This window comes from Plutella xylostella, chromosome 3 (assembly GCF_932276165.1).
Source record: "Plutella xylostella chromosome 3, ilPluXylo3.1, whole genome shotgun sequence".
NCBI lineage: Eukaryota > Metazoa > Arthropoda > Insecta > Lepidoptera > Plutellidae > Plutella > Plutella xylostella.
In genome coordinates, this window is record NC_063983.1 from 2,780,883 (window position 1) to 2,806,435 (window position 25,553).

Here is a 25,553-nt window from a genome sequence, read left to right on the forward strand (position 1 = left end):
AATTGCATTCAAGTCATTTTGGATTAGTTTTGTAACATATAAAGTTATATATAAGTATACATATGCACAATAATTTAGATCGCAATCAAAAAGGTGGAAACATTTCAACAGATCAGAATCTATACAACAAAAAAATATCAGTTTAATACCTACAGGCACCGAGATTACAGGCAACTTCCATATGAGAAATACGACCAATATAGCAAGAAACATTAGTCGAAGAAAATCATCAACATCAATAATTTTTAGTACTAGGTTTAGGAACGTTTGTGCCAACTTTATCTGAGCCAAAAACACTCGCGAGGTCCATTTCCGATCTTATGCGGTGACTGGCCTTTCCTTGTTCCTTACGAACCAGTACCTTGCCCTCTTTGGTCCAGATGAACCGCCACCCGTGACGCTTGCCCTCTTCGCGGGCTTTATTGAACAGCCATCTGTTCGTTCTTGTAAGGCGTTCGTTCACGTAGAAGCGTCTCGACGGTCCGGGAAGATCGCAGTCTGCTGTAGTGGCGCCACGACGAACACGCGCTGCATTGATAATGCCATCTTTGACAGATCGGCGCGCGAACCGCACGGCTATAGGGCGCGGGCGCGGCTCGGCCGCCCCGTTCGAGCCTTTGCCACTGACGTTTTCCACCAGACCGCCTGGCCGGAACACACCTACTCGGGTAGCACTGACAATATCACATTCATTGATGCTTAGACCGAGTTTATTTGAGAGTACCTGAACGATATGGCCAACGTTTTCTTCTTTCGTCTCCGTTATTCCTGAGATCTCGACATCATTGCACAAAAATTCCTGTTCGCGGTCGCTTAACTCCATTTTGAGAAGATCAATCGCGTTGGAAAGAGTGATGTTCTCAGATGCCAGCTTCATTGTAGTCTCGGAGAGTGACTCAATACGTGCCTCCGCTGATGAGATTCTCTGGTCAAATGAGCTCACCGTGTCACTGAGTTGGGTAAGTCTCGCGTTCACTTCTGTCTTGAACGTATCGATTGAGTCTTTGAGAGAATCAAATCGCCTATTAATGAGACTTATCAGGCTTTCGGTATCTATATTAATGATTGATGACATAGCTTCCGATTCCTCACATACCTTATTTAATACAATCGGACTTCCCAGTTTTGATGGTTTGCAGTTTCCGCACTTCCATTTGGGCTTATTCATAGGAAGGATTTTTTTAAAACCTGCCATATCCAGCCCAGCGCAGGTATAGTGCAATGTTATCGAACATGCATTGCACTTCAATAGTTCCTCCGGCTTTAATTTCAGCTTACATTTAGAGCAATCCATCTTCGACAATGTGATATAAAAGCTCAGAATGAGGAGTCGCACTACTAAATTTTATCAATATACGTAAATTGAAACGTATCTCAAATATCGTATAAATCGCAGGTGTAGTGGCAGCCTTATCTGTTTATTATGCCTGGCAACATTTATCCGTTGACATCCATAGAGAAAAAATAAATATTTGTGTGTTGACATCTGTGAACAGCTGATTGGTCTCCGAGGTGTTTGTTTACCAAGAGTTTGAGTAAAAATATTGCTGTTAAGGCAGTTAAAGCTTAATTTGAATTCAAATTTACTGCGAGATGAAGACAATAGATCCAACTGTGTACCTTGATTCCGGATATAGTCCAAAATTAGAGTTTAAAACTCAATTTCACCAGTGGTACTAGATGAGGTGAGGTTATATCTTGATGTAGATGATAATTTGATGGACACTAGGCACTGATTTACTTGTTTTATGATTTTAAACTTGAAGAGCTTTATGATAGCAATGTTTATAAACACACGGCGACGTTCCGTCGTTTTTTATTATCATAAAAAATTATTATCTAATCTAGATAATAATTTATCCCAAACGTATCCAATATTATTCAAGTTTTATCTCTGCTTACAAAACAACCTGCCCCTGTAGCACTAACATTCCTTACTATCCCGCTCATTCCCTGGCCCCACCTCTCTCCGCGCTACGACGGGCGCTCAGTACTCCTCGTTTTGCTCCTCTCCTTTACCGGGAAATGACTTTCTGACTCTTAATCTCTCTAGCGATCTCATTAAAAATTCATAACTCAAAACTGCGAAAAATTCAAAAAGAACCAATAGGTTTGTCTGTGTATTTGTACCTGCGGTTTGGTTCTAGAGCGAATGCTGCTGTATTAGATAAGAGGACCACTTTTGGTGCTTCAGAATATTCAGTTTTTTCGAAAAATACATATAATGTGGTCGGTTACAAAAAATTTGATACTGTGTGCTCAGCCGGACTCTACAATCTACGTACCGTATGAATCGTCATTGTCCACTGCTGGATATAAGCCTCTCCCAAGGAGCGGCACAACACTCTATCCTTCCTCATATAGCCACTACCGGCTACTTGTCTAAGATCAGTGGGCTGGAGGGAGTCCCACGCTACGCTTTATGCATGGTCTTTACTAGATACTTTTTCTTCTTCTGGTATAGCCAGCCTAGTACCAATTCAGCTTGCAGATTTTATGGATTGGTCAGCAAGTTTAATTTACTTTAACTCGTCTGCAATCAACACATAGATGTTATCATTGCGCATAAACGCTCGATCTTTGATCTAATTATATCAGATAAGGGTGCCGGCACACATGGATCTATTCTGCTAATCAAGAGAAAGGCTAACTAGTATTCGTGAAATATTATGTTACTAGGGGTGATTTCAGTTATCAGTACTTATGTTATTATAGAGTTGGTTAAAATTTCATCAGTCTAATCGAGGCTGTTCATAATTATGTTCTTTGTAGATAGTACACCTTCTATCATCTCACTTACAAAACATAATATTTTGTAGTTACTTTGAAACCTTATTTTGGGTACGTTTTATTGAACCTACATTTCTGGTTACTCACAGCTTAGTAGGAGTGATGTACGAGTATGTGGCACACAATCACAGAAAGTAGGTAGTTGTTTTCCTGGGAAATATTAATCCAGATTACTTTAAATTTATTTATTTACCTAGGCTTTACAGGTAATAGAGATATAGCAGAAAGGGTCTCGATGAGTGGGCGAGGCAGTAACAGTACCGGCCATTAATAAGACAATCGGTTCCGCGTGAATGCATGTGCCCTTCTTTAATACGCTCTCGAGGTGTGCAGCGTACAGGCGACGGGGTAAGTTGGTAGGGAATGTTAAATTTTGTAAGAAAAAAATATATTTAAACCACACAATGAAAAATATGTCATGTTTGTTGAATAGATTTAAAAATGAAGCTGAATAAAACTGGGAAATTGCTTCATTATAATATAAAAAAATCTATGATAAGTAACTGTGCGAACAAGGTATATGGGTGAACTTCTAGAAAGCGGGTTACCGATGGGGCTATCCGTTATAATCAGAAATTTTGGATTGAACCAATTTTGGTAGAGAGAGATTATTATAAGAAGTTCAGTAGATATCAATTTTTACCTTTGTTCAATTATATTCACAAACATGCTGAAACATTTCCACTTTTGATCTCACCAGTACTAGGCTACTATATAAACTCGGCCGGGGCATCTCAGCCACTGCAGGCTCTTAATTGCAGGCAGTGTCGTGTGCGCGCGCCCTTATGCCGCCACCGTGCCGAATGAGAAACGCATGTGTGCCACCAGCCTTACGGGCTATTGGCATTTAGGGATTCAATAAGTTATACCTAGTTTTTAAAAGTAGGTATGAATTAAATCTAAAGTTTTTATGCGGCTCTAGTAAGGATTATGAATTACTAGCTATTTCCACGAGCTTCGCTTCGCCTTAAAAAGTTTTCCCGTGGGAATTCCGGTATAAAAGGTAGCCTATTGTCCTTTCTCAGGGTCTAGACCATAAAATGTATACCAAATTTTAATCAAATCTGTTCAGTAGTTTTGGCGTGAAAGGGTAACAGACAGACAGACACAGTTTCTTTCGCATTTATAATATTAGTTAGGATTTATTTTTAGTGTAGTTATCTGTTCTGGTGCCGAATTTAGATTTGATACTAAGTTTCAGATGTAAGATTGGTAGGGTTGAAGAATATTAAATTTAACCGAGACATACCTCTATTGGCTAACAACTATTCTTAATTCTAAGTAAACCTTCCAAACGAATCGCAACCAACAGTCAATAAACACGAACACATCCTTTAATATGTTTCGGTTACCCCCTCCCAGACTATACTCCACACTCGTTTGTGGCGGTCCCTTAGATTTACAATATATGAACCAGATGGTGCGTCACATACAAAAACAAAACAAAAACCTGTCCGCATTTTGTTTACTGTCAAACTGTTTTAATTTCAATCTAATGAAAACAATTGCACCAATTAATAAAGCCACACATTTTCTAAACCCTATAATTCAAAATAAGAGCTCAGCCAGTAAGTCGAGCCTTTCGCGCCGACACTCCATCTTGCCCGCATATTGTCAATCTAAGGGTGGTCCCGTTAAATTCCTGTACCAACAAACGCAAGGACACAACTCATAGCCCGCTAATGCGGCATAATCTGCCCTCACGTGGGGCAGACACGCGCCCACGCCGGTCTAGACTGGGATGTGTGTGGAATGTTCTAGAATTGTACCTGGGTTAGGGCTTAGCTTTGCTACCTAGAGTTGTGAAGGGAGAGTGTGCGTGTGGAAGGATTTGGTTTGAAGTTAAACATTCTCGGTGTTCCGAAATTCTGATGTGTATTATGTGTGTGATGGTCACGTGACTTTTTTTTATAATGGAAAAATATTTTTCCATAATTAATAATCTTATAATAAAATTTGTTCAAATGTATCCTCTGAGTGATCCTCTTTCGGCTTAGTATACCACTTTTGCAACATCCTCTATAACAGCTTTTTTTATTTGGTCATGGTAAATATTTTGTTTATTTTTGTCGATTACGCATGGTAATTAGGTAAAATATTACAGTCCTACGTAAAGCTGTGACAAAACGCACACCGACATTATATGACGTGCATTGAGGCCTTGCAGAACTATTCACCGTTTAAATGTATTGTTGGGCTAACTCTTCCAACACAGAACGCACTTCAAATATATCAATGCATATCTAAAATAAAAAAAAGTCAAAAAACCATCTAAGTACTAATATCATTTTCTGTTAAGTATATTTATTAAAATTTTATCTTGAAGATCATTACCATCATAATACAGTTTTTATAACTAAAAGTTTTTCTTAACCAAACCCTGAATGTCTGAAAAAAATAAATGGATAGGAATATTATAGAACTTAGCAATGTTCTATAATATTCTATATATCATATATAATATATTATATATCATATAGTTGTTCCCGCGAGCTTCATTTCGCCTTAAAAAGTTTTCCCGTGGGAATTCCGGGATAAAAAATAGCCTATGTTTTTCTTAAGATCTAGACCATATGTATACCAAATTTCATTCAAATCCGTTCAGTACTTTTGACGTGAAAGAGTAACAGACAGACAGACAGACACAGTTACTTTCGCATTTATAATATTAGTTAAGTTATGATTATGATTAGTTATGATTATGATTAGGATTACTTGTAATGTTTTCGATAATAAAACTAATAATTTCGCGTATCAAATGAGCTATCTGCCGGAAGAGCCTGTGCCGCTAACCAACGCGACAACTAGGCTCGCGTTAACTGCTCATTTATTTGAATTAACACATCGTTAGCAACTCCTAAACTCACGAGAACGTTAGACTGAATGTGCCCTAACGCAGGTAGTCCCAACCTTTTAGGATACACGGCCCCACAGCGGCAGCGGTGGCGCGGTAAACTGTAAGTTAAAAAAATCTAACTAGTGGCATGGTCACGGGTTCGACTCCCGGCGGGGGCACATATTTGTTTAAAGACATAAAATTTTGTGCTCGGGTCCAGATATCTCAGCTGTTCGATACCCATAATACAGGCTAGCTTAGGGTTTAATGGCCGTGTGTGGGAAATGTCCCCAAATGTACAGTGCTCCAATGTCCCACAGTGGTTCCTGACACACAGGTCACCCTAGTTTAGGAACCAGGGCTACCCCACCTTGTATGTTTTTTCTTATTACAATAAAGATAATATATGTTTATGTTTATGTAGTCGAGAAGATTTAGGTATTCTTCATGAAGGCTAACGTTGCAAGTAGCAATGAATGGGCAACGCTTAGAGCATTTACACGAATAAAGAAGAAGTGTCCCTCGGTATAATAACGTTAAGAACCCCTGCCTTAACGAAATAAACTTGCTAGTGTGTCGTGTCGCAGCTTTTATGGTCGCCGGATTATTTAAATGCGATTGTGGGTAGTTTGCGTGCAGTGTGCACGCGTCTTTATGTTCTAGGCTAAGCCTAGCTTTGGAATTCCTGGCCTAGGATTGCTTAGTCAGACATATTTGTAACGAATACAAAAATAGGCATTCCTAAATCGCAGTTATCTAACCGATAACTTCACTACATCCTTAATTCATTATTTAATTATTAATATTGAATGTTACCATAAAAATTAAATGTGAACATAAGACAATAGAAAACCTACGTCTGACTGAATACATATGTAATTTTTTTCATAAATATACACACGCGAACTAAAGTTAGTAAAAATGCGAAACACATACCCTACGATTCACTTGACTGTAGGCGCACTCACTAACATACTTGACAGCATTTCGCTATGACTCAGCAAACTACTAAAGACTAAACAAGTACTTGCCAACAACTTGAGCCACGATACACGGGGTCACTCTAAGTAGTCAAAAATCAAAAGACCTACAACTGCCGGAACGTATAATAAAATAGTCTTCGTAAGACATCTATTGTAAAGTTTTTGGAGAACTCTCTTACACGTTCTTGTGTATACGGGTAAAGGACCAATTTAACATGTAACCTATTGTGAAGGATTGGTCCCAAGATCAAGTAAAACCTAGATGCGAATGTACCTACCTAACTAAGACTTTTGTTTGTCCGAGTTATTAACCTCTTCCCCGGCCGAGAATCGAACCGGGGCCTTCGGCATGGCAGCCAGGGTCACTAACCACTACACCAATCGGTCGTCATAATGCAATTACATATATTATGTAGATCGTCATAATGCACTAAAATAGAGTCATGGTTAGCAGCAGCGCCCCAAAGCTGCATTTTCCGTAAGCTAGGGTGACCTCAGACTCGATTGTGCACACAAATCGCACAGGAGCCGAAAAGCAAACATGTTGAGTGTATTGATTGCTTGATACCAATCCTGCGTAGGCATATTTGATTTTACACTGATAATATATTGGATTTATATGGAGCTGCTTTCCCCCTATTTTCTGATAAATTAATATTTTGGAATATCTTTTGCTAAATATAAATAACAATCATCAATCATTTTTCTTACTGATTTGGCTTAGCCAAAACTTTTAAAAATACCCTTCATTTTCAATTGAATTATTCCACAACTACATACTTACATCCGATCACTTATATCACTTTCACTTACTTAACCATTATTTTTTATGCCATCTTAACCTATACATAGAAAAGAGGACCCAGCATTACTCCCTGAGGTAACCCACTTCACAATTCCTCAAAAACAAAACACTGTCTACCCTGGATCCAAAAGCATTTCCATACCATTCCACAAACCCACACACACATAATTATTACCATCTATCGTCAGTTAGGCATGCATGTGTGTATGAAACAATATAATTTGCGAGTGGCACGGATGATCAAATACGTGAGATTCAGAGATACATCCTGCAGATTAGAACTTGTACGGGCGAGTCTGCCCGCAACGTCTGGACTTGTAGAATAAGTTTGTGGACGCTGTTATGTTGTGTCGGGTTATTGCGATTTAGTGACAGATGTGTTATTTTATGTTTGGTGTTTAGACCGTTTGCTGGTAGCACAGAAATTTTATATTTGTGTGATTTAGGGCCTGTTTCACAATGTCTGGCTAGTGGCTACCTGTGGGCTAAAAGCTAAAATGCATGCTGTCACTGTCAAAAAAATAATAACAGAGAGTGACAGCATGTCTTTTATCCCACAAGTAGCCACTAACCAGACATTGTGAAACAGGGCCTTAAACTATTGTCTATAGTGACAGAGTTACTAACTACTACACAGTCGTCTAATAGTTAATCCTAATTAAAAATATGTAAAGACTCAAGTGCAAATCGTAACCAAAGGCCAGTCTACAAATCAATAAGCAATTAGTACAAATAAACTTCTCATTAAACCAGTATCTCATTACTGCGCGCAATTTTCTCATAATAACATAAAAGATACGGGTTCAGGATACAAGTTATAAATGTTGACAAATATAACTTGCTAACTCTTTGGCTAAAATGTATCACAATAATTAAATAATACCTACTTACCAGGATATTGATTAAAGGTCATTATCCATAGGTCCATATTGACAAATAATGGTAGGATTCTAAGGCACTAATTTTAAATTAAGCAATGCTAAAAAACTTTAAATACTATTTGGTTCTGAAATCAACTATTATCTCATTTTCTTTATTACAAATTTATCATTAGACACTACTGAAATTAAATTGAGAGCCTTCAACCTCAACATAATGTGACAAAAATACATGTAGCTCACGTAATAAATACCTACACACAAGTTTTCAACATTTTATGAGTGTATGCTGCAAGTGCCTACTCGGTTTGTCGATCATTGATAACTTCACACCCTGTATACGTCTAACTTTGAGTCACAATATGGCGGCGTCACCGGTGTATATTAAAATCTCGTTTAGCTTAATTTAACACGATGTAGAGTAGCCACTTCGCGTCAATGCCGCGTTGTACGGAAATTGAATCCATCTAATATGTTTTCCACATTGAGCTAGGAAAATTTGGATGTGCTTTGAGCTTTGAATATCATGGTGCTGTTTATAACGTGCATAGTTGGTTATCGTTATTTTTGTTTGTTTTAACGATTTAACGAGTCAAAATACGCGTCGTTGTTAAAGTAGTTGCTTTCCTTGGAAGATGTGTAAGTATTATATTATGACTAATTATAAAATAAGAATTATAGTCATTATCATCAGCCCATAATGATAATGACAATGATTCTTAATTTTATATATTATTATGCTTCGCCGTAGGTATTAATTAATTTAGAAGGAAAAATATTAAATACTATTCTTCATAAAACACAAACTACCACATCCATTATTATCCACAACATTCATAACTGCAATATCAGTAACGACATACACGACAACGAATACTCATCCTTCTGAAGATTATTAATTTGGATACGCAGATCGTATCGCGCCTCGAGGCATATCCTGGATTTATCTCCAGATCAATCCGCAGACGTATCCAGTTCTGATTGCCTGGTACCCTCGTGTGGTTGTGTATCAGTTTCACGCCTTGGGCTTTTTATTATCACTTTTTTCGTGATGCGAAATGGCGAAGTACTTAAATTGGTTATTGATTTTGGTATTTTTTCGTCATCGGCATAGGTGGTTAGATGATCTATGTTATTATTTATCCTTTTTTTATACAACTGGAATTTTATTTATATTATTTCTAGCCAGCTTCTTCATACCTTGAGTCCGTATTTATGTATAAGTACTATGGAACAGCAGTTTCTTTTTCGTAAGTTCGATATCAAAAGTTTGACAGTGTGTCGGGTGTATTTACCATCCAAATGGCAAGCTCAATGATAAAAATACCCTGTGTGTTTAATTATATGCCGTGATCGCCTATAATGGTTTTCACAACGAAATTTCTATCATGTAAAATTTTCTGTTAAGTATGTCTGTTGTGTTAACTGATGCCGGTGATCCTTATGTTAAATAAATTATACAATTAACCACGTTCTTAATAACATTCCTAACAGATTAAAAAACGGAGGACCAGATGCTAAGGTACCTATCATAAATCAACACTTCGGGAACACATTAAAATAACCACATCCCAATTACTAAAGCGGCATAAGTTAGGGCCCGGACACACTAAGTTTCAGACCGGCCAAAGGTCGCAAGTTCGGGATTCGTACTCGAATATTATCATACATTTCCATATCACACGAGTGGCGAGACGCCATTAGGAGAAAAGTTTGCTAGTTCCGTTGGATTCTTACTACAGATGTTGGTGTGTTTCGTAAGTTTGATTTACCTTTTTATATTTTCGAAAAGTTTTTCTTAAATCTTCAATTATCCACAAATTAAGTACTTTAATAATGCTGCACATTTAAAGGGTTTATTTTAAAGAAACTCTTCTAGATAAAACTATAGCTAGTGCTATTGATGATACATCGTAAGAGACCGGAGGAATAGCTAACATAATTATGAGGGAATAGCTTTAAGAAAAAGTAGTATTTTCAGGACATTCCAGATTTATGCTTATTCCAGCACTTGGCGTACAATTTCACAGTATCAATGCACTGCGTAAAGTATTTTTACCAAATATAGATCGTACATCAATTCACTAGTCCATTAATCCTTAAACCCGAACAGATCCAACTACACACACCCGCTACCTGCACGCTCAAAATTATACGAAATCCCGGAATAATCACGTCGACAACACACAAATGCTAATATTTGCAAATGTATCCCACAATCTAACCGTAGATTACAACCGTACGTGTGTGCCCGTGTTTACCGGGATTAGATCAGATCACGGCGCGCCTGATGTGTTGCCAGCTTAATTATAATTATCATTCGCTTATTGGTTAATCCTGAACTGAATAGGTGGACTGTTTGATTTGAGTATAGGTATGCCTTGTTTCAGTTTAATATAATTGAGTTTATATCTGTTCTGTGTATAATTATGTGATTGACGGATGTGGTTTCAATATCGAACAGTGAGTTTTCTCTCAACTCATCATTACTATTGATTACCATAGTACCTATGGCATTAAAACAAGAAACTCTATAACACAATGTTTCCTATGTAAATACATACCCTCGCAAATTCATGTAGTAACTAATATTTTCGTTCACCCATACAGTTTCAATCCTACTTTGAAATCAAATTTTGAAGACCGAAAAAAGTTCGTTTCGTCGGTATGTAAGTAGTCTCTTAGGGCGAGATTGTATAGTTTTACCTGATCATGTGGTTGTTTTTTCCTCCTTACCTCATTTATACTTACATATATTTAATAAATAAGTTAAGTAATATAAAACATACTTAACTAGCTCAGATACCAAATCCAAGACATCATAATTCAAGCCCGTTGAAACGGCCGTCCTCACGGTATTGCCATTAAGTTTTCAATAAGGCACATACTGGGGTATTCGGCACTATTATAATTTTGATACGGGTAGGGTAAGGCGGGCTCACTCCGGCAGGTCCGGTGGAAGGAATTAACTTATCACAGCGCGCGGCATCTGCATATCTTAAACATTTATGTGTCTGGGACGGATTTGGGGAAGCTATAAAATTGGAGAGTCAATTTAATTGTTTTTACGCTTTACGAATAATATTATATAGGATAAGGGACATTTTAGGATCCTGTAAATTATATTGAAGAATAAAATATCAAAATACATACAAACCAATAAAAAAAAACTGAAAAGAGCTTACGGATTTACGGCTTACGGAGCATCAGATTTTTAAGATGTTTTTAAAATCCACAATGATTTTTACCTTCCCAATCACATATTACACTTAATTAAATAAATAATAGATCTAAATCCGACCCTGCAGTCACCCCCAGGGCCGGCTGGACACGGGAGGGGGGCGGGGGGGGGGCAGGGTATAAGACACATATCTCAGCCGGGGATGCAAGAAATGCCCGCACCCCAATATGTAGATTTGTACTTCCTACTGACTGCTGGTCATTATTGTAGCGCGACGTGTGGTCTTGATGCTTGAAATTCAACTGTTCACTATGGATTTATTGTAGTTCGACACTTTTATTTTAGTACATCAAATTGATACACAGAAGAAAAAAACAAGATGTGTACAAGGCTGTATATTTCTATATAAGGAGCATTCCATCACCATAGGATACGGTTACCTTCATTGTTCAGGCAAAAGCCTAATCTTGTGCAAACGCTATTTAAGGCGAAAAATTTAGTTAAAAAATTATATTTCATATGTGGGGAAATGCCTTATAATTATTTACACATACCTAACGTACAATTTATGATAGACAAACAGACAGACAGATAGACGGACAACAAAGTGATCTTATAAGGGTTCCTTCTTTCCTTTTCAGGTACGGAACCATAAAAATATTGAAACATAATAATTTACTAACTTAGAATCAGCATAACCCTTTCCCCAAGTATCAAGACTTTACCCAGCGAAGTAACCCTCAAGTTATCGTAGCGGGTCTGACATACCTCTACCCAATCTGCATCTGTAGAGAATGTTTTGTCTGTCCGTACGGCGGTATCAGCCGTGTGACTGCTCGGCATATGGCGAGAATATCCCTCATTGCGGCTGATATATTTCGATTAAGACTCTGTTGGTTCGGGAGCTTAAAGTTGATGTGGAAAGTAGGCGTTGTAAGAGGTTTGATACTTGCTGAGTAGGTAATTAATTGTAAACATAATTTGTAGGTACCTAGTATATACCTAGTATCGGTCTAAAACATCTATTATATTATATCATGTTCTATGAATGTACCTATGTATTATTTCTACCTGTGTTCACAAATAAATATATTTGAATATGAATTTGAAATCAAAAACAATAAAATTTGCAGTGTGTCAGGTACCTATTGATTACCGGGACTTGTAAGGTTAATTATGTCGTTGTTACATAAAACTAGCTCAGGTTTTTTTTTATAAAGTGCTTTTTTTGATTATGAGACTGATAAACATTAAAATTCACACATCTTTTAGCTCTAGGCATAATTTATAAAAGAAGGATCACGAACAAACTCTTTAAATAAACATCGTAAAATTGCAAAATTTTATTTCCTATACTTCTGCATCCGGCTCCCGGTCTGCGCGCCGTCTCAAGATTCCACAGTCTTAGGGCTGTCCAACACACATATAACTCAGGTTTAATATAATAATATTCAAGATGGAATTGTCGTATGAACGTCTGAAGGAATTATTAATGCTATTCCGAGTCCGAGGCCTGAATGAGAACTAATTTAAATAGTTCTGAGGGGATCGGGGATTGTGTGAGGGACGTGGGGGAGTGGACATGACAGCGAGGTAACATATGGATGCAGCCGTATACCAAATAATACCTCAATAATTCTGCGCTACTTTTGTTTTACATACTACCTACTGTATATTGTGTATATTATGCTCACGACTACAATACCTGAAGGAGTACCAAGTCAGAGGTGACTAGCTTTTCGCTGTAACTTATTTTGTACTCGCATGGTTGGTCGCGAGACGTATCGCCGTTTTTGGAATGGAACTCATCTAGAAATTTAGATGTGCAGGTTTCCTTACGATGTTTTTACATTGTAATTTTTATAAATAGCACTTTTAGATGCTGTGCAATCGTAGCTTTCGTTCGAGGCTAAACTAAAAATCGCTACCATTGTAATTATCTTTCCAATAGGTTGTATTTCCAACACCCCTAGCAATCAGCAAGAGTTTCATATCGCTGGGCAGTGGACGTTGAAATATTCACTCATTAGCCGGTCGCCTGATTAATAAGACCGCTCAGTCCACCCCTGTCTTGGTTACCAGTGTGGACTGTGTCTTGGCTGCAGTATGACTGAAGGTTGACTGGAATAGATTGCTTTAACACCACGAGCAGGGGTACAATGTTCTTCTTACTGTGTCGACGAGAAACTAACAAAGTCGCTATTTAAATAATATAAGTAGGTATGTCCAGAATTAATTAATTTCGATATTTTAACTATTCCATGCGTATTGTTATCACCATCATCATCATCATCAGCAGTCCACTGCTGGACGTAGGCCTCTCCCAAAGCACGCCACTGGATGCGATCTTTAGCTTTCCGCTTTCCGATTGTTATCACCATCACTATCATATTCATTGAACAATTTTTATTTACTTTTGAACATTTGCACGTCATAAACATGTCACGTTTAATGACGATAAACCGCGTTTATATCGTGCTCCCGTTCGTTCGTTTTTCGTCAGCATAGAGTAACCCTCCTAGTTACAAAAATACTCTAACCACTTTTCTACTGATACGATAGCACAACAGCTAGGTTTAATTCATAACTTTTTTGGTAACCTAAGGCCCGGGTCTCCTATTTACGCCGTAGTTCGCGTCCAGCGTCACGCCGTAGGCCGCGTCACGATGCTCACTATATAAATGTACAGAAACGGTCTCCCTCACACGCCGACGTTGGCGCGTAGTCGTAGTGAGCATCGTGACGCGGCCTACGGCGTGACGCTGGACGCGACCTACGGCGCGTAATAGGAGACCCGGACCTAAATGACCCTCCTATGTAGTGAAGGTGGGCATTGGGACATGCAGGAAGTGTGTCAGCGGTGCACTTGCATCATGTGGCATATGGACATCATTCAGTACGCCCTTTGTGCCGTAAATATACTCCACGAGTCCATATAAAGGTTAGGACTTAGAGCTTAGGTTTGAGCGTAGAGAGAGAGCATTCATTTACACGATGAGCAGATTTATTTCTCAAGAGTTTAGAGATTGGCTGTAGGGTTAAAGATGCTCAGGATTTCGGATACATTTACCATGCAAATGCAATGGGATCTTCACTGATGACATAGGTATATAATCAGTGAAGATCCCATAGCATATGCTACTCTGTATACCTAATTCTTGATCGGATGACGAAGAATACGTGGTACTTCGATAAGTCTATCTACCCCGGCAGTCTATCTATCCCTGGTCCTCTTATTCCGCCGTCTATCTTCTCTAGCCACTAAGACCGCACTACAACTCACATCGCCCCGTGAGTAGGCGTAGCGTGGGTGCTCGAAAGTTCCATACTTATTGCTAACGTGGAGATACTGAATCTACACTGCCATCTACCAGTGTTACCTGAACCGCGGAGACTTCCACCATCAACCCTCAGAGAGGCCAAGGTATGCAGGCATGTGTAGTAGGAAAGCGTTGATTTGATCCGACACGCTATGGCATGGTTCGGTGTAGGGCTGGATTAATGATGATATAGGAGGTGTGTAGGACGTGTTTGGAAAACGATATTTGCCGTTTCCGGGTTTCTTGGTCTAATGCTGGTTTTAAGTATGCTTTGTTAGATAATCTGGAACGGGTTACAGTTTGTTAGGATGAAGTCCCAAAGAAAATGTCACCCATCAATTTTATTGTTTATTGATTAATAAACTTAGTACTTATATGTACATTCAACCTCAGAGATAAGTTACCCCCCGCCTAACGAAGCCAAATTCTAAAGGCTCTATTGATTATCCATTACATATTCTTCCTACTATCACTTTTCTCTTCACTATTCTATCGCCTTTATTAGCGCTACAGAGATATACCTATCTGTTTGGTTGACTGTAATTCAGTCTTCTAGGCTGACAACAAAAACTGACTGGCCTATCTAGGGTGTTTGTCACCGATACGATAAGAAGAAGAAACACATTAAACCTACACACAAACCTATACATTACATCAACACTAATCCGTCCTCACTTAGTCTCGCAACAAATCATACCCAACCCCATCTGCCGGGAAACTGCAAAACTATAGACCAACTAACATTTAAGTAAGGAGCAAGAAGACGGCAGAATCACTTCGCAATTACAGACTGACAAATGCTAGATATTACTAGCACATGTGGCCCGCCTTACCCCCCTTCACCCTGTGGGGGGAAAGGGTCAGCCACCCACCTATGACTTCCTAATTTGGACACAGGATAGTTATGATTCTAATTTGGAATAGGGGTGGCATTCTTAGAGTGTCTGCTTGAGGTCGTTGTTATTTAGGTTCAAGTTGCTTTGTCTTCAGTGTGTAAATGCCAGAGCGCCTAGAATTATAGAGTTTAAAAAGTTTCGTTTTGTATCTTGAAAAAATTATAACTGTAAAAATATCTTACTCAGTATCATGAAACCCTTCACTGGAGTGAGATTTAGGCATGGACAAGGTTTGGGTTAAATAATTGAGTAATATTAATAGTAACACCTAGTATATTTTGCATTATATTGCTAAGCCAAATAAAAACAGAACGATTCAATAAAACATTACCAAATAGATGCTCCGTAGAACAAATACGGTATAGAAAACTGCTGACTAAATAAAACAACATTGCATCCGTTTTCCGAGCATCAAAAATGGATCTGAATTTTACGGGCTTTTGTCAGCGTTTTTACCAATTCGCTTATTTCGAGCACTGTATGTGTTTCGCGAATGTGTGTATTCTTTTATTTGCCAATGTCGTGTAAACGGGTTAATTGGCAATCGGCACAGATTTAATATGAAGCGGTTTAATCGGGAGTATGTTTTACCTACGTAGCTATTGGATTGGAAGGTTATGTTGAGGGTTCAAACATAATGAATTCTTTTGTATCCAGACATACAAAAACATTATTAATTAGTTTTATTAAAACTACTAAGCATTAAGTTCATTTATTGCACTTTTTTGTGTATTAAATAAATAAAGTAAACAAGAAGTATTCAGACCTAGAATTATGAAATTTGCCAATTAATAACTACTTATAAATTATTGTACCGAATTTGCTCGATTATAAAGTGTCTGGGTATAGCAGTAAAATCAGCCGTTATAACTATCCCGTTACAAATCAAGTCATCGAAACAATTCCTCTAGAACTTCCACTAATGAGTGCAATTCTGTCAAATTTCAACCCTTGGCTCATGAATAAAATGCCAATTAAAAACAAATACTGGGCGAAAATTCCGTTAATTCCAATTTCGAATTTAAACTTTAAAGTGCACGTTGTTTTGTCGTTGTAAATTTCGCGACCGTTCGAAAACGTCATTGTTAGAGTTTTACCGGTACAAAAAAAGTTTGAATGACAATACAAACTCATGGAATATTCGTTGCTGGCAGCAGGTAGAGTGTGTTTCAGGTTTCAGAAAACCCTTACTTACTTTTGAAGTGTTTTTACGAATATTTTTTTATGAAAATGTGTCTGAAACTGCTCGCATCTCACTTAACAGTACCTACGGTCCGGAAATTAACTGATAAGTAATAAATGCCCCAAAAGAGTAATAGAATATTAAATAAGTAACTTATTATCTTTTGACCACCTCAAGTGATATCGAAAAAAATTAAGTCAGATGTGAAGCGTTTCCTACAATACCCCTCTTATTCCATCTGGGTTTAATAACAAAAGAGGCGGACCACCATTTTGATCCAGAACAGAGCGGTCGATATTATCCGGCATATTACTGTCCCGGATATCGACACGGCAGTAATGTATCACATTATTGTGTTAGTGTATCATCACTGTTCGCTTGTATCATTGATAGTTCGTCTCGCGTGCTGGGCTATTACTGCCTACTCGTGATATTAGTGATGCCAAAATATTATATTAATATAATTATAGAAATCGATAAATGTTATATCGATATTACAATAAATATGTTTCTTACGGGTACATTGCATAAAGATTTGGTAATTACAAAAATGTTTGGTAATATTATTATGAATAAGAACAATTATCTTGTTTTTAACAAACACAAGACCTAAACTATATAGGGTTTGGTCACTGTGGTAAACGTTAATAGCTGGTTAAACGTTACTCGAGGTAGTCTTCTCTTGCATCCAGTTTATCGATATCGATAGGTGTCAAGTTTGTGCGAATCCCATGCCTATCGACAATACATTACTGTCCCATCGCCCTGTCCCAGCCACAACATGTGTTTAAGTTAATTCTTACAATTAACTTTAAGCGTAGATCGCGTAAGAATAGAAAATAGTTGGCACGCGACGTTCTATTGCTGTTGTATTAGATTTTATTGTTTCTAATGACATATTGTATTGTATAGTCTACGTGTGTAACTTTCGAGTATTTCAATACATACAGAATTCTTACACTATAATCAAAGTGCTTACATATTATGCATGACAATTTTTTTTTTAAGTTTTCTTGCAATTCTTTGGAGCTACGTATGAAACTTTTGAAAAATAAACGATGTTTTCTTGCTATTCTTTGGAGCTAAGTATGAAACTTCTGAAAAATAAACGATTTTGAATATAAGTTTATTGTTTTGTCAATTGGCGGTACTTGTGATTTTGTTTGGTTACCTATGTTGTTATCATAATCTGTTCTATCACTACCGTCAACTGATTATACAGTTCAATATTTTTATTGGTTTAAGAATATAAGTTTATTTAACTCACTTGTTACGGAAAATTCTTTTAGCATTAAGTCTACCCTTTGTATTTTTATTTGTAATATTTTGTACAATAAAGGAATAAATCATAATAATTATTATTATTATATAAATTTGAACCTGTTTATAAATTTGAACTACCTACTTTCTCAGTAATCTCATATTTTTTTCAAATTTATTAGAGAAAAAATGGTTCAGAAAAACCCTTTTACCCCCCTGACTCACTACTCACTTGTTTCCTGCTTACTACTTCTATACTTTTTGTTAATAGTAAAATTAAAAACTATGGACCAAATCAGCCAGTTACATTTGATTACACTCTAATGAGACACTGCAGTTTTGTTTTTCCGAAGCTTCGAAGTGCTGCGCTAACTACGGTTCTATCTCGTTGCATTAAGCGTGCCGAAGGCGTTACAATTATTATAAACTGTTACTTAAACTGTTTTACAAAATTTAACTGTCCTCATTGTCTTTCGCACTACCTATCACTTCCTCCACAACGCCCAAGGTTAACTGGAAGAGAATGCTTTTAGCATTAATAATAATAATAATAAATCATTTATTTCAGACCAAAATACATAGTCCATAGCGTGTTAGTAACAATTTATCTTATTCTATGTAGTGTTAGTAAAACAAATAAATAATAATTATACGTGCTTAACTTAATACCAATCCTATGCATAACTGGTGTGACGTAACACCCAATGAGTTCGCCTATGTACAAATTGATTTTTGTGCCATAAAGAATTTAATAAATATTATTATTATTGTTCGTTCGTTCGTGGATTTAGAGAGTGACCCCGGACCCCACATGAGGGGCGATTCCACAAGTCATGCCCGAATGAGTCGATCCTATTAACGATATAAATACACCGAACGATAACATCGCCAGTAGACAGCAGACCTTTACCGCGCATTGTGAACTTGACCTTACCGAAAAATCTAGAAGGAATTTGATTGAATTTCTGCGAATCCATTGTGCTTTCGAATAGAATGTGCTGTTATGACGGTCTCTGCTGGTTGATGTTTGAGTACTTGTTAGCTAGGCTAGATACTCATAAGTTCATATTATTATAAGTAATTTATTTGGATACTTACTGTAAATTTTGTAATAAGTATGTAATGGTATTTATTTAGTCATTTTCAGTTTGAGTAATGTGTAATAAATAAATATTAAGTAATAACAAATCTACAGATTTTGTGCTTGAAACTTCACTTTTCGTCATATAGGTTTGTAGACTCTACATTGTAGAGTGACCCCCCAGGCGCCACCCAAGGAGCGCCACTTACGCCACAACAGTTTGTCCTCTACCTATCACAAATCCAGAAGCCTCATAAAAGCGACCGTGTAAAACCGCATTCGAGCCCACAACTCTACAAATACAATAGCCAAGAAGCGGCGAAAAGGGACTTTCCAAAACAATAACTACCAACCGGACAAAACTAAAACCATAGACTAGACAAAGTTGGGATGCGCACGCGCTTGTTCCCACGTGCCTTTGTCGGCACACGACAAAGGGGCGCCGACGACGTGCCCCCACCCAGGTGAGTCGCCCACTACTCACCGTAAACTCACCTTTATGAATAAAACCACAGAGAAGCTTAAGGCTTGTTACAGCGACCGGAAAAATATTTTCTCCGTTTCGACTTCAAAAGGTCTTGCCTCAATGTGTGGTTATACGATTCTGGTTTCTTTGTCTTCAGTTGATGGTGTTGATTCAAATGCGGCATCACTGGCTTATAAACAAGTGCAGTAGTTCAATGATTCATAGGAAAGGCTATACGGAGTTGACCCCTCATTTAAGGTAGGGCAATTGTTTATCAATATGTCTATGATTAATGTATCTGATTGGGTGTATCGTGACCGCTGGTTCGGGGTAGGCAATTAGAGGCGATCACGAACTTTGATGATATGTGATTGCGCTTGCTAATTCGTTGTAAGTGAGCACCGGTTGGGTTTGTGTGTGGTATTGTTTTAATGGTTACTAAGGAGGTTTTAATTTTGTTGCTAGTGTTGCGTTGCGATGATATGAGATAAGATTTTAAAAACTTTTGTATCTTTTTTTGTAGTCGTTATCGCTATCATAAATTTATAATCGATGTTAGTGATACGTTTACATAAAAATTTAGAAGATATTAATAATTAAAAGCTCTCTAGTTAAATTGGTATTTCTGTAAATTATGTACTTACTTACTTATACACTCGCGAGCAACCAAATCGACTCAAGCCTTGACGGCGCAAACATACATTAATACAAGTAAAATTATGAATAGAAATAATAAAAATGATATGTCATTTAAAAGCTTAAGATGTCAGCTTTAATTTGATATCATTATTATTGAAATCCATTCATCATTTTTGAAATAAATGATGTCTGAACGCAATTGTAGGAAAAACGGGAATTTAGGAAAAAAGGGTATGGGTATCGTATTATACAAATTAAACAAAAAATGTTAAGATAAAAATTTATTTATTTAAATCAATACTTTGTATTGCCCCCTCTTGCCCTAATTACAGCCTGCAGCCTGTTTCTCATAGACCTTATCAACTTTTTGACAGTTTCCTGAGGAATGCCGTCCCACTCCTCTAATAAAGCTGTCTTCAGCTCGTCCACGCTTGCAGGGACTGGATTCCTGGCCCGAACTCTTCTTTTGAGCTCGTCCCATAAGTGTTCGATGGGATTCAGGTCAGGACTGAGCGCAGGCCAGTCCATCGTGCGCAATTCCTTCTCTCTCAGAAACTGCCGACTGACTCGTGCCGTGTGGCAGCGGGCATTGTCGTGCATTAGCACGAAGTCTTCACCGACAAATTCTGCATAGGGCACAACATGACCGAGTAGAATGTCGGTGATGTACCGATCAGCTGTTAACCCGCCTCCTCGGCCGCCTCCAGGCACGAAAACAAGTGCGGTTTTTCCCTCTAGAGAAATACCAGCCCACATCATGCAGGAACCGCCGCCATATGCTACTGTTTCAGCGAAACAACATTGGGCAAATCGTTCCCCCGGACGCCGGTAGACCCGGCCTCTCCTGTCACTGCCATGCAGACACACTCTGCACTCATCAGTAAACAGGACCGACCGCCATTGCGCAATGCTCCAATCGAGATGCTCTCGAGCAAACTGAAGACGCGCTTGTCGGTGGCCTGCAGTCAATTTGGGGCCTGATGCAGGTCTTTTTGGTGTCAAGTTGGCTTCCTTCAAGCGTCTTCTCACTGTCCACTCGCTGACAGCCACTTGTCGTACACGTCTCAGTTCTTGCTGCACATCAACGCCCGTAAGGTGTCGATTGCGCAGCGAGGTTGAGACAATGAAGCGGTCGTCTCTCTCTGAAGTGCAGCGGTGGCGGCCCGTTCTTGGTCTTCGATTGAAGGCACCAGTCTCTTGGAACCGTCTGTATACTCGGGATACAGCAGACTGGCTCAAGTGGAGCTGGGCAGCGACTGCTCGCTGACTTAACCCTTGTTGCAGCAAGGCAACAACTTGAGCAGCTTCTTCTGGTGTGGTATCCATGGGTTTGCGAAAACAAGGAATACAATGCAACGAGATGTGTACCGGTCAACTTGCAACAAGCGACTGATAAGGTACACCGGATGTGGAAAGGTTTTATAGCGGGATCAGGTAGCGCAAGGCGTGGATTCCTAATGAGGTAATTAACACTGACGGGCAATTAAAATGCGTCATTAAATCTGCGCTTAGTTTTTTTTTATGGTATTGATCTTAATTGAAAGCCTAATTCTTCAGCTTTCGAATGACATATCACTTTTATATTTACCATTTATCGTTTTAGGAAAATCAATGTATATGTGCGCCGTGAAGGCTTGAGTCGATTTGGTTGCTCGCGAGTGTAGTATTCCTAAGATCTACAAGGCACGAATATGCATTTCGAATGTTTATCAAAAACACGCTTTCAACTGCAAAATAAATAAATAAACGTAATGGTTTACGCTAAGTATTTCGACCAATAACACTCCGGCAAAATGACACGCTTCTACTAATGCACAGAGTTTACGATAATGCCACCTTTTCTTTCCGTCCGCGCAATGCTAAGGGTACAAATACACGACCGTTGCGTTCGACAACGGTGTTTCCGTTTTGGTGTCAGTTTTCTTCTTGTCGTTTTTTGTGACAAACACTAGAGCGTCTAGGTTTTGTGGTAAAAAGATTGGCAGTCAGATTATTAATATACTTACATATAAGTTCTTTCCAGTGTCCTTTAAAGTAGAATGGACAGTAGTTTATCAGAGCGATAACTGTTGGATTGGTTGCGATTTACACAATGGGGCTAATACTTACACATATTCACAATCTTACTTTTATTACTATAATTATTACTGAGCTACAACCTTAACCGCTCTTAAGTATATAAAAAAATCATAAGTTAATATTAATTAGAAGTCCAAATTACCACACTTACTTAAAATAATTTAATATACTTACATAAAGATAAATTAACTCAGCAAAATAGCCTTGAAAGTAAATAGGTATACATATTTGTGTTTTTGAGAACCTAATCATAAAACATATCCGGCAATCTTTGTTAACAGCTTTAGAGGACATGTATTTTGCTCTTACTGAACATCGCGATAAGATGTAGGGTAACGTAACGTACCTTGGGACGCTTGTACCTCGGGACAATGATTTTATTTTTAAAACTGGCAAATTTAACAAAGTATCATTCTACCCTATGCGTAGTGATTTACTCGCTTGGCCAAACTAGTGAGCCTCGTGATCATACCGGGATCGAGTGTGAGGTGAAGACAACATTAAGTTTTTTGGAGACAAAATTTACTTTTGTATAGTTTTTTGAGTTGCTTTATCTCATTGAGGCATGCTCAAAATTGAGACATGGATATCACGTATATATTTTCAGTTATTTCATTTTTATGATACGGCAATTATCTGAAAGATTCCTAACATAAAAATAAAGATACTGATTTTTTTTGTTAATAATTGCTTTTTTGTACCTTGGGACACGATTAAATTTGTACCTTGGGACACTATTTCCTATGGTTTTGTACTTTGGAGAATGCTAACTTCTAAATTACGTCTTATATCTCTGTTCTTATAAGTGGCAGAGTGAAACTGGAATGAACAGAGTTACAGTCAGTCTGGAACGTTTGAAACAAGCAGTAGATAAAGTAAAAACAGGAGAAAATATTCCTATTTATTTTATATAAAGTGAATGTTCCTTTTTGTAACATAAGATTCAACAATAATCGCAAAATATAATTTCGTTATAAACAAATGATAATATGATGTCAATGTAGTTATAAAATTTCGATGATTACAGGACTTTTTGTACTAAAAATATTATAAATCAATTTGTCCCAAAGTACACTTAAGATTGTCCCAAGGTACAAACGTGTAACGTACCTTGGGTCAAAACAAGCATTTTTACTTTTATCTTAATTTCAAAAAATCTGGCCACTCCAAAGCTCCACCACAAATACTAGTGATAATAGATTATATATCCTATCGAATAAAGTAAATTTCACATTAATATCTTAGTTGTACGCTGCAATATCTTCATTCAAAGTTGGGGTAGTCGAAAGTGTCCCTAGGTACGTTACGTTACCCTAAAGGTGGAACCAAATTAATGTGTTAGCACTTTTAGTGTGGTTAATCGAGCGACTGACTGTACTGGCCATCGTATATTGGTTGAATGACGCTGTTACTTTGAAGTAGTGTTGAGGATAAGTGGTGTAGTTGCGATCTTGATACTTGTATCCAAGGCATGGTGTTTTAAAGTTACTCATCAACAAAGCTGATTTTATCCGTAATAATTATAGTTAATGTAAAAAAAATACTTGAGTATCTTATTTTATGTTACGGCCAGGATGCCCTGAAACAACAACCTAAGGATCGAACTACTCAAACTATAGTCTTGCATTATTTTATGAGCACTACCTACCTCTACACTACTCAACTACACAAGTAATCAGTTTTAATATAGACAGTTAACTATATTTATTTCCTATTGATATTTTCTTATATCTTTTACTCCAATGAAACATTTTTGAAAACAAATACTTTCAAATTATTTACCAAGTATCAAAACCGTTTGCTCAGACTACACGCAGCGCGCAAATATCAACATCGGTCCGTTGTCGCACACATTACGTGTGAGATACGGCGGCGTTGTCACGTGAGTACACGAGCATTCAGTGTTCGCGAGTGAATTGGGCTTTTCACGCCCACAGCGGAATTGCACTTATGAAGACAGAACAATGGACTGTGAAGTCGCCTTGAGGTAGAAAATTGCGGAGCTGTGTGCTAAAACCTGGTTGCAGTTGCGGCTGAAAGATTTTAGAGAGTTACAGTTGGATATACTGCGATTCTTTTCTATTATTTCAGATCTATTCTAACAGTGATTAAAAAAATTTATAAAGTAGTAACTTATTAAGTACATAACATTATTTAACTATTACTTAATTAAAGCTAACTATAATCGGCCAATCGGTTACGGCTAAATGACACAATACCGACAGTTACCTATGTGTAACTTTCTGTACTGTTTTTCAGCTTCAGGAGGTTTAAGAAAACAATACCAAACAAAATATGATTAAATTTCTGAACTGATGAATAAACTTAATAATATACTTTAAAGCAACTTAATAGTACTATTAAGTTAAACTAGATTGTACCAGGACTACAGAACGTGGGCGGAGTTTTTGCGCGACGAAATAAAGTTGGGAACTAACGATCACGCAACACACACTGGACACAACCTGCGATCCCGTTACTGCACGACAACCTTTGGCAGTAAGGCCGTGTACTAGGAGGTTAGAGAGCAGACGGAAGTTGTTTTTTAAGTGATTTTAGAATATTATGTTTTCAGTTCAAAGTTATGAGCCCGTAATCATGCACTGCTTTAAGGATGCCACTGCTGCGGCTAACTTTCTGTGTCTAATGTCGGTCCATCGGGCTGAAGGGCGTCCCACGCATGCATTTCTTTTTCCATTTTTAAGCAAAAATTCTAGTAATTAAACAGCTTTAAATCTAGTAACAGCTTTAAATATACTACAAAGCTGGCAGGGCTACACGGATTCATTATTGATGACATTAAACTCGTTTTATGCGTGTTCCATCAATCACAGCGCCGTATTTATGGCTAATCGCGGTATATAATTACATTTATCTACGTCGGCCGAATGGCGTAGTGGTTAGTGACCCTGACTACTGAGCCGAAGCTCCCGGGTTCGATTCCCGGCTGGGGCAGATATTTGTATAAACACAGATATTTGTTCTCGGGTCTTGGATGTGCCCGTAAAATGGCAATAGGCTCGCCCCCTGTTACATTGGGACTAAACATAACACTGGCGAAAAGTGGGTGCAGCAATGCACCTCTGCCTACCCCGCAAGGGAGTACAGTAGTACAAGGCGTGAGTGTGTGTGTGTGTATGTTATCTACGTCGAAAA

At 37.9% G+C, this 25,553-nt stretch overlaps 1 protein-coding gene across 1 annotated transcript; it reads right to left on the bottom strand.

Moving 5' to 3' along the window:
• Window positions 1-235: 235 nt before the first annotated feature.
• Window positions 236-877, bottom strand: LOC125489553. Its single transcript, XM_048625592.1, has one exon. The coding sequence runs from the start codon at window positions 875-877 to the stop codon at window positions 236-238; it is 642 nt and encodes a 213-aa protein (XP_048481549.1).
• Between the last annotated feature and the right edge of the window lie 24,676 nt (window positions 878-25,553).

Bases quoted from the DNA above. Each gene is read 5' to 3' on its own strand.
- LOC125489553 (XM_048625592.1), bottom strand. From the start codon at position 877: ATGAAGCTGGCATCTGAGAACATCACTCTTTCCAACGCGATTGATCTT.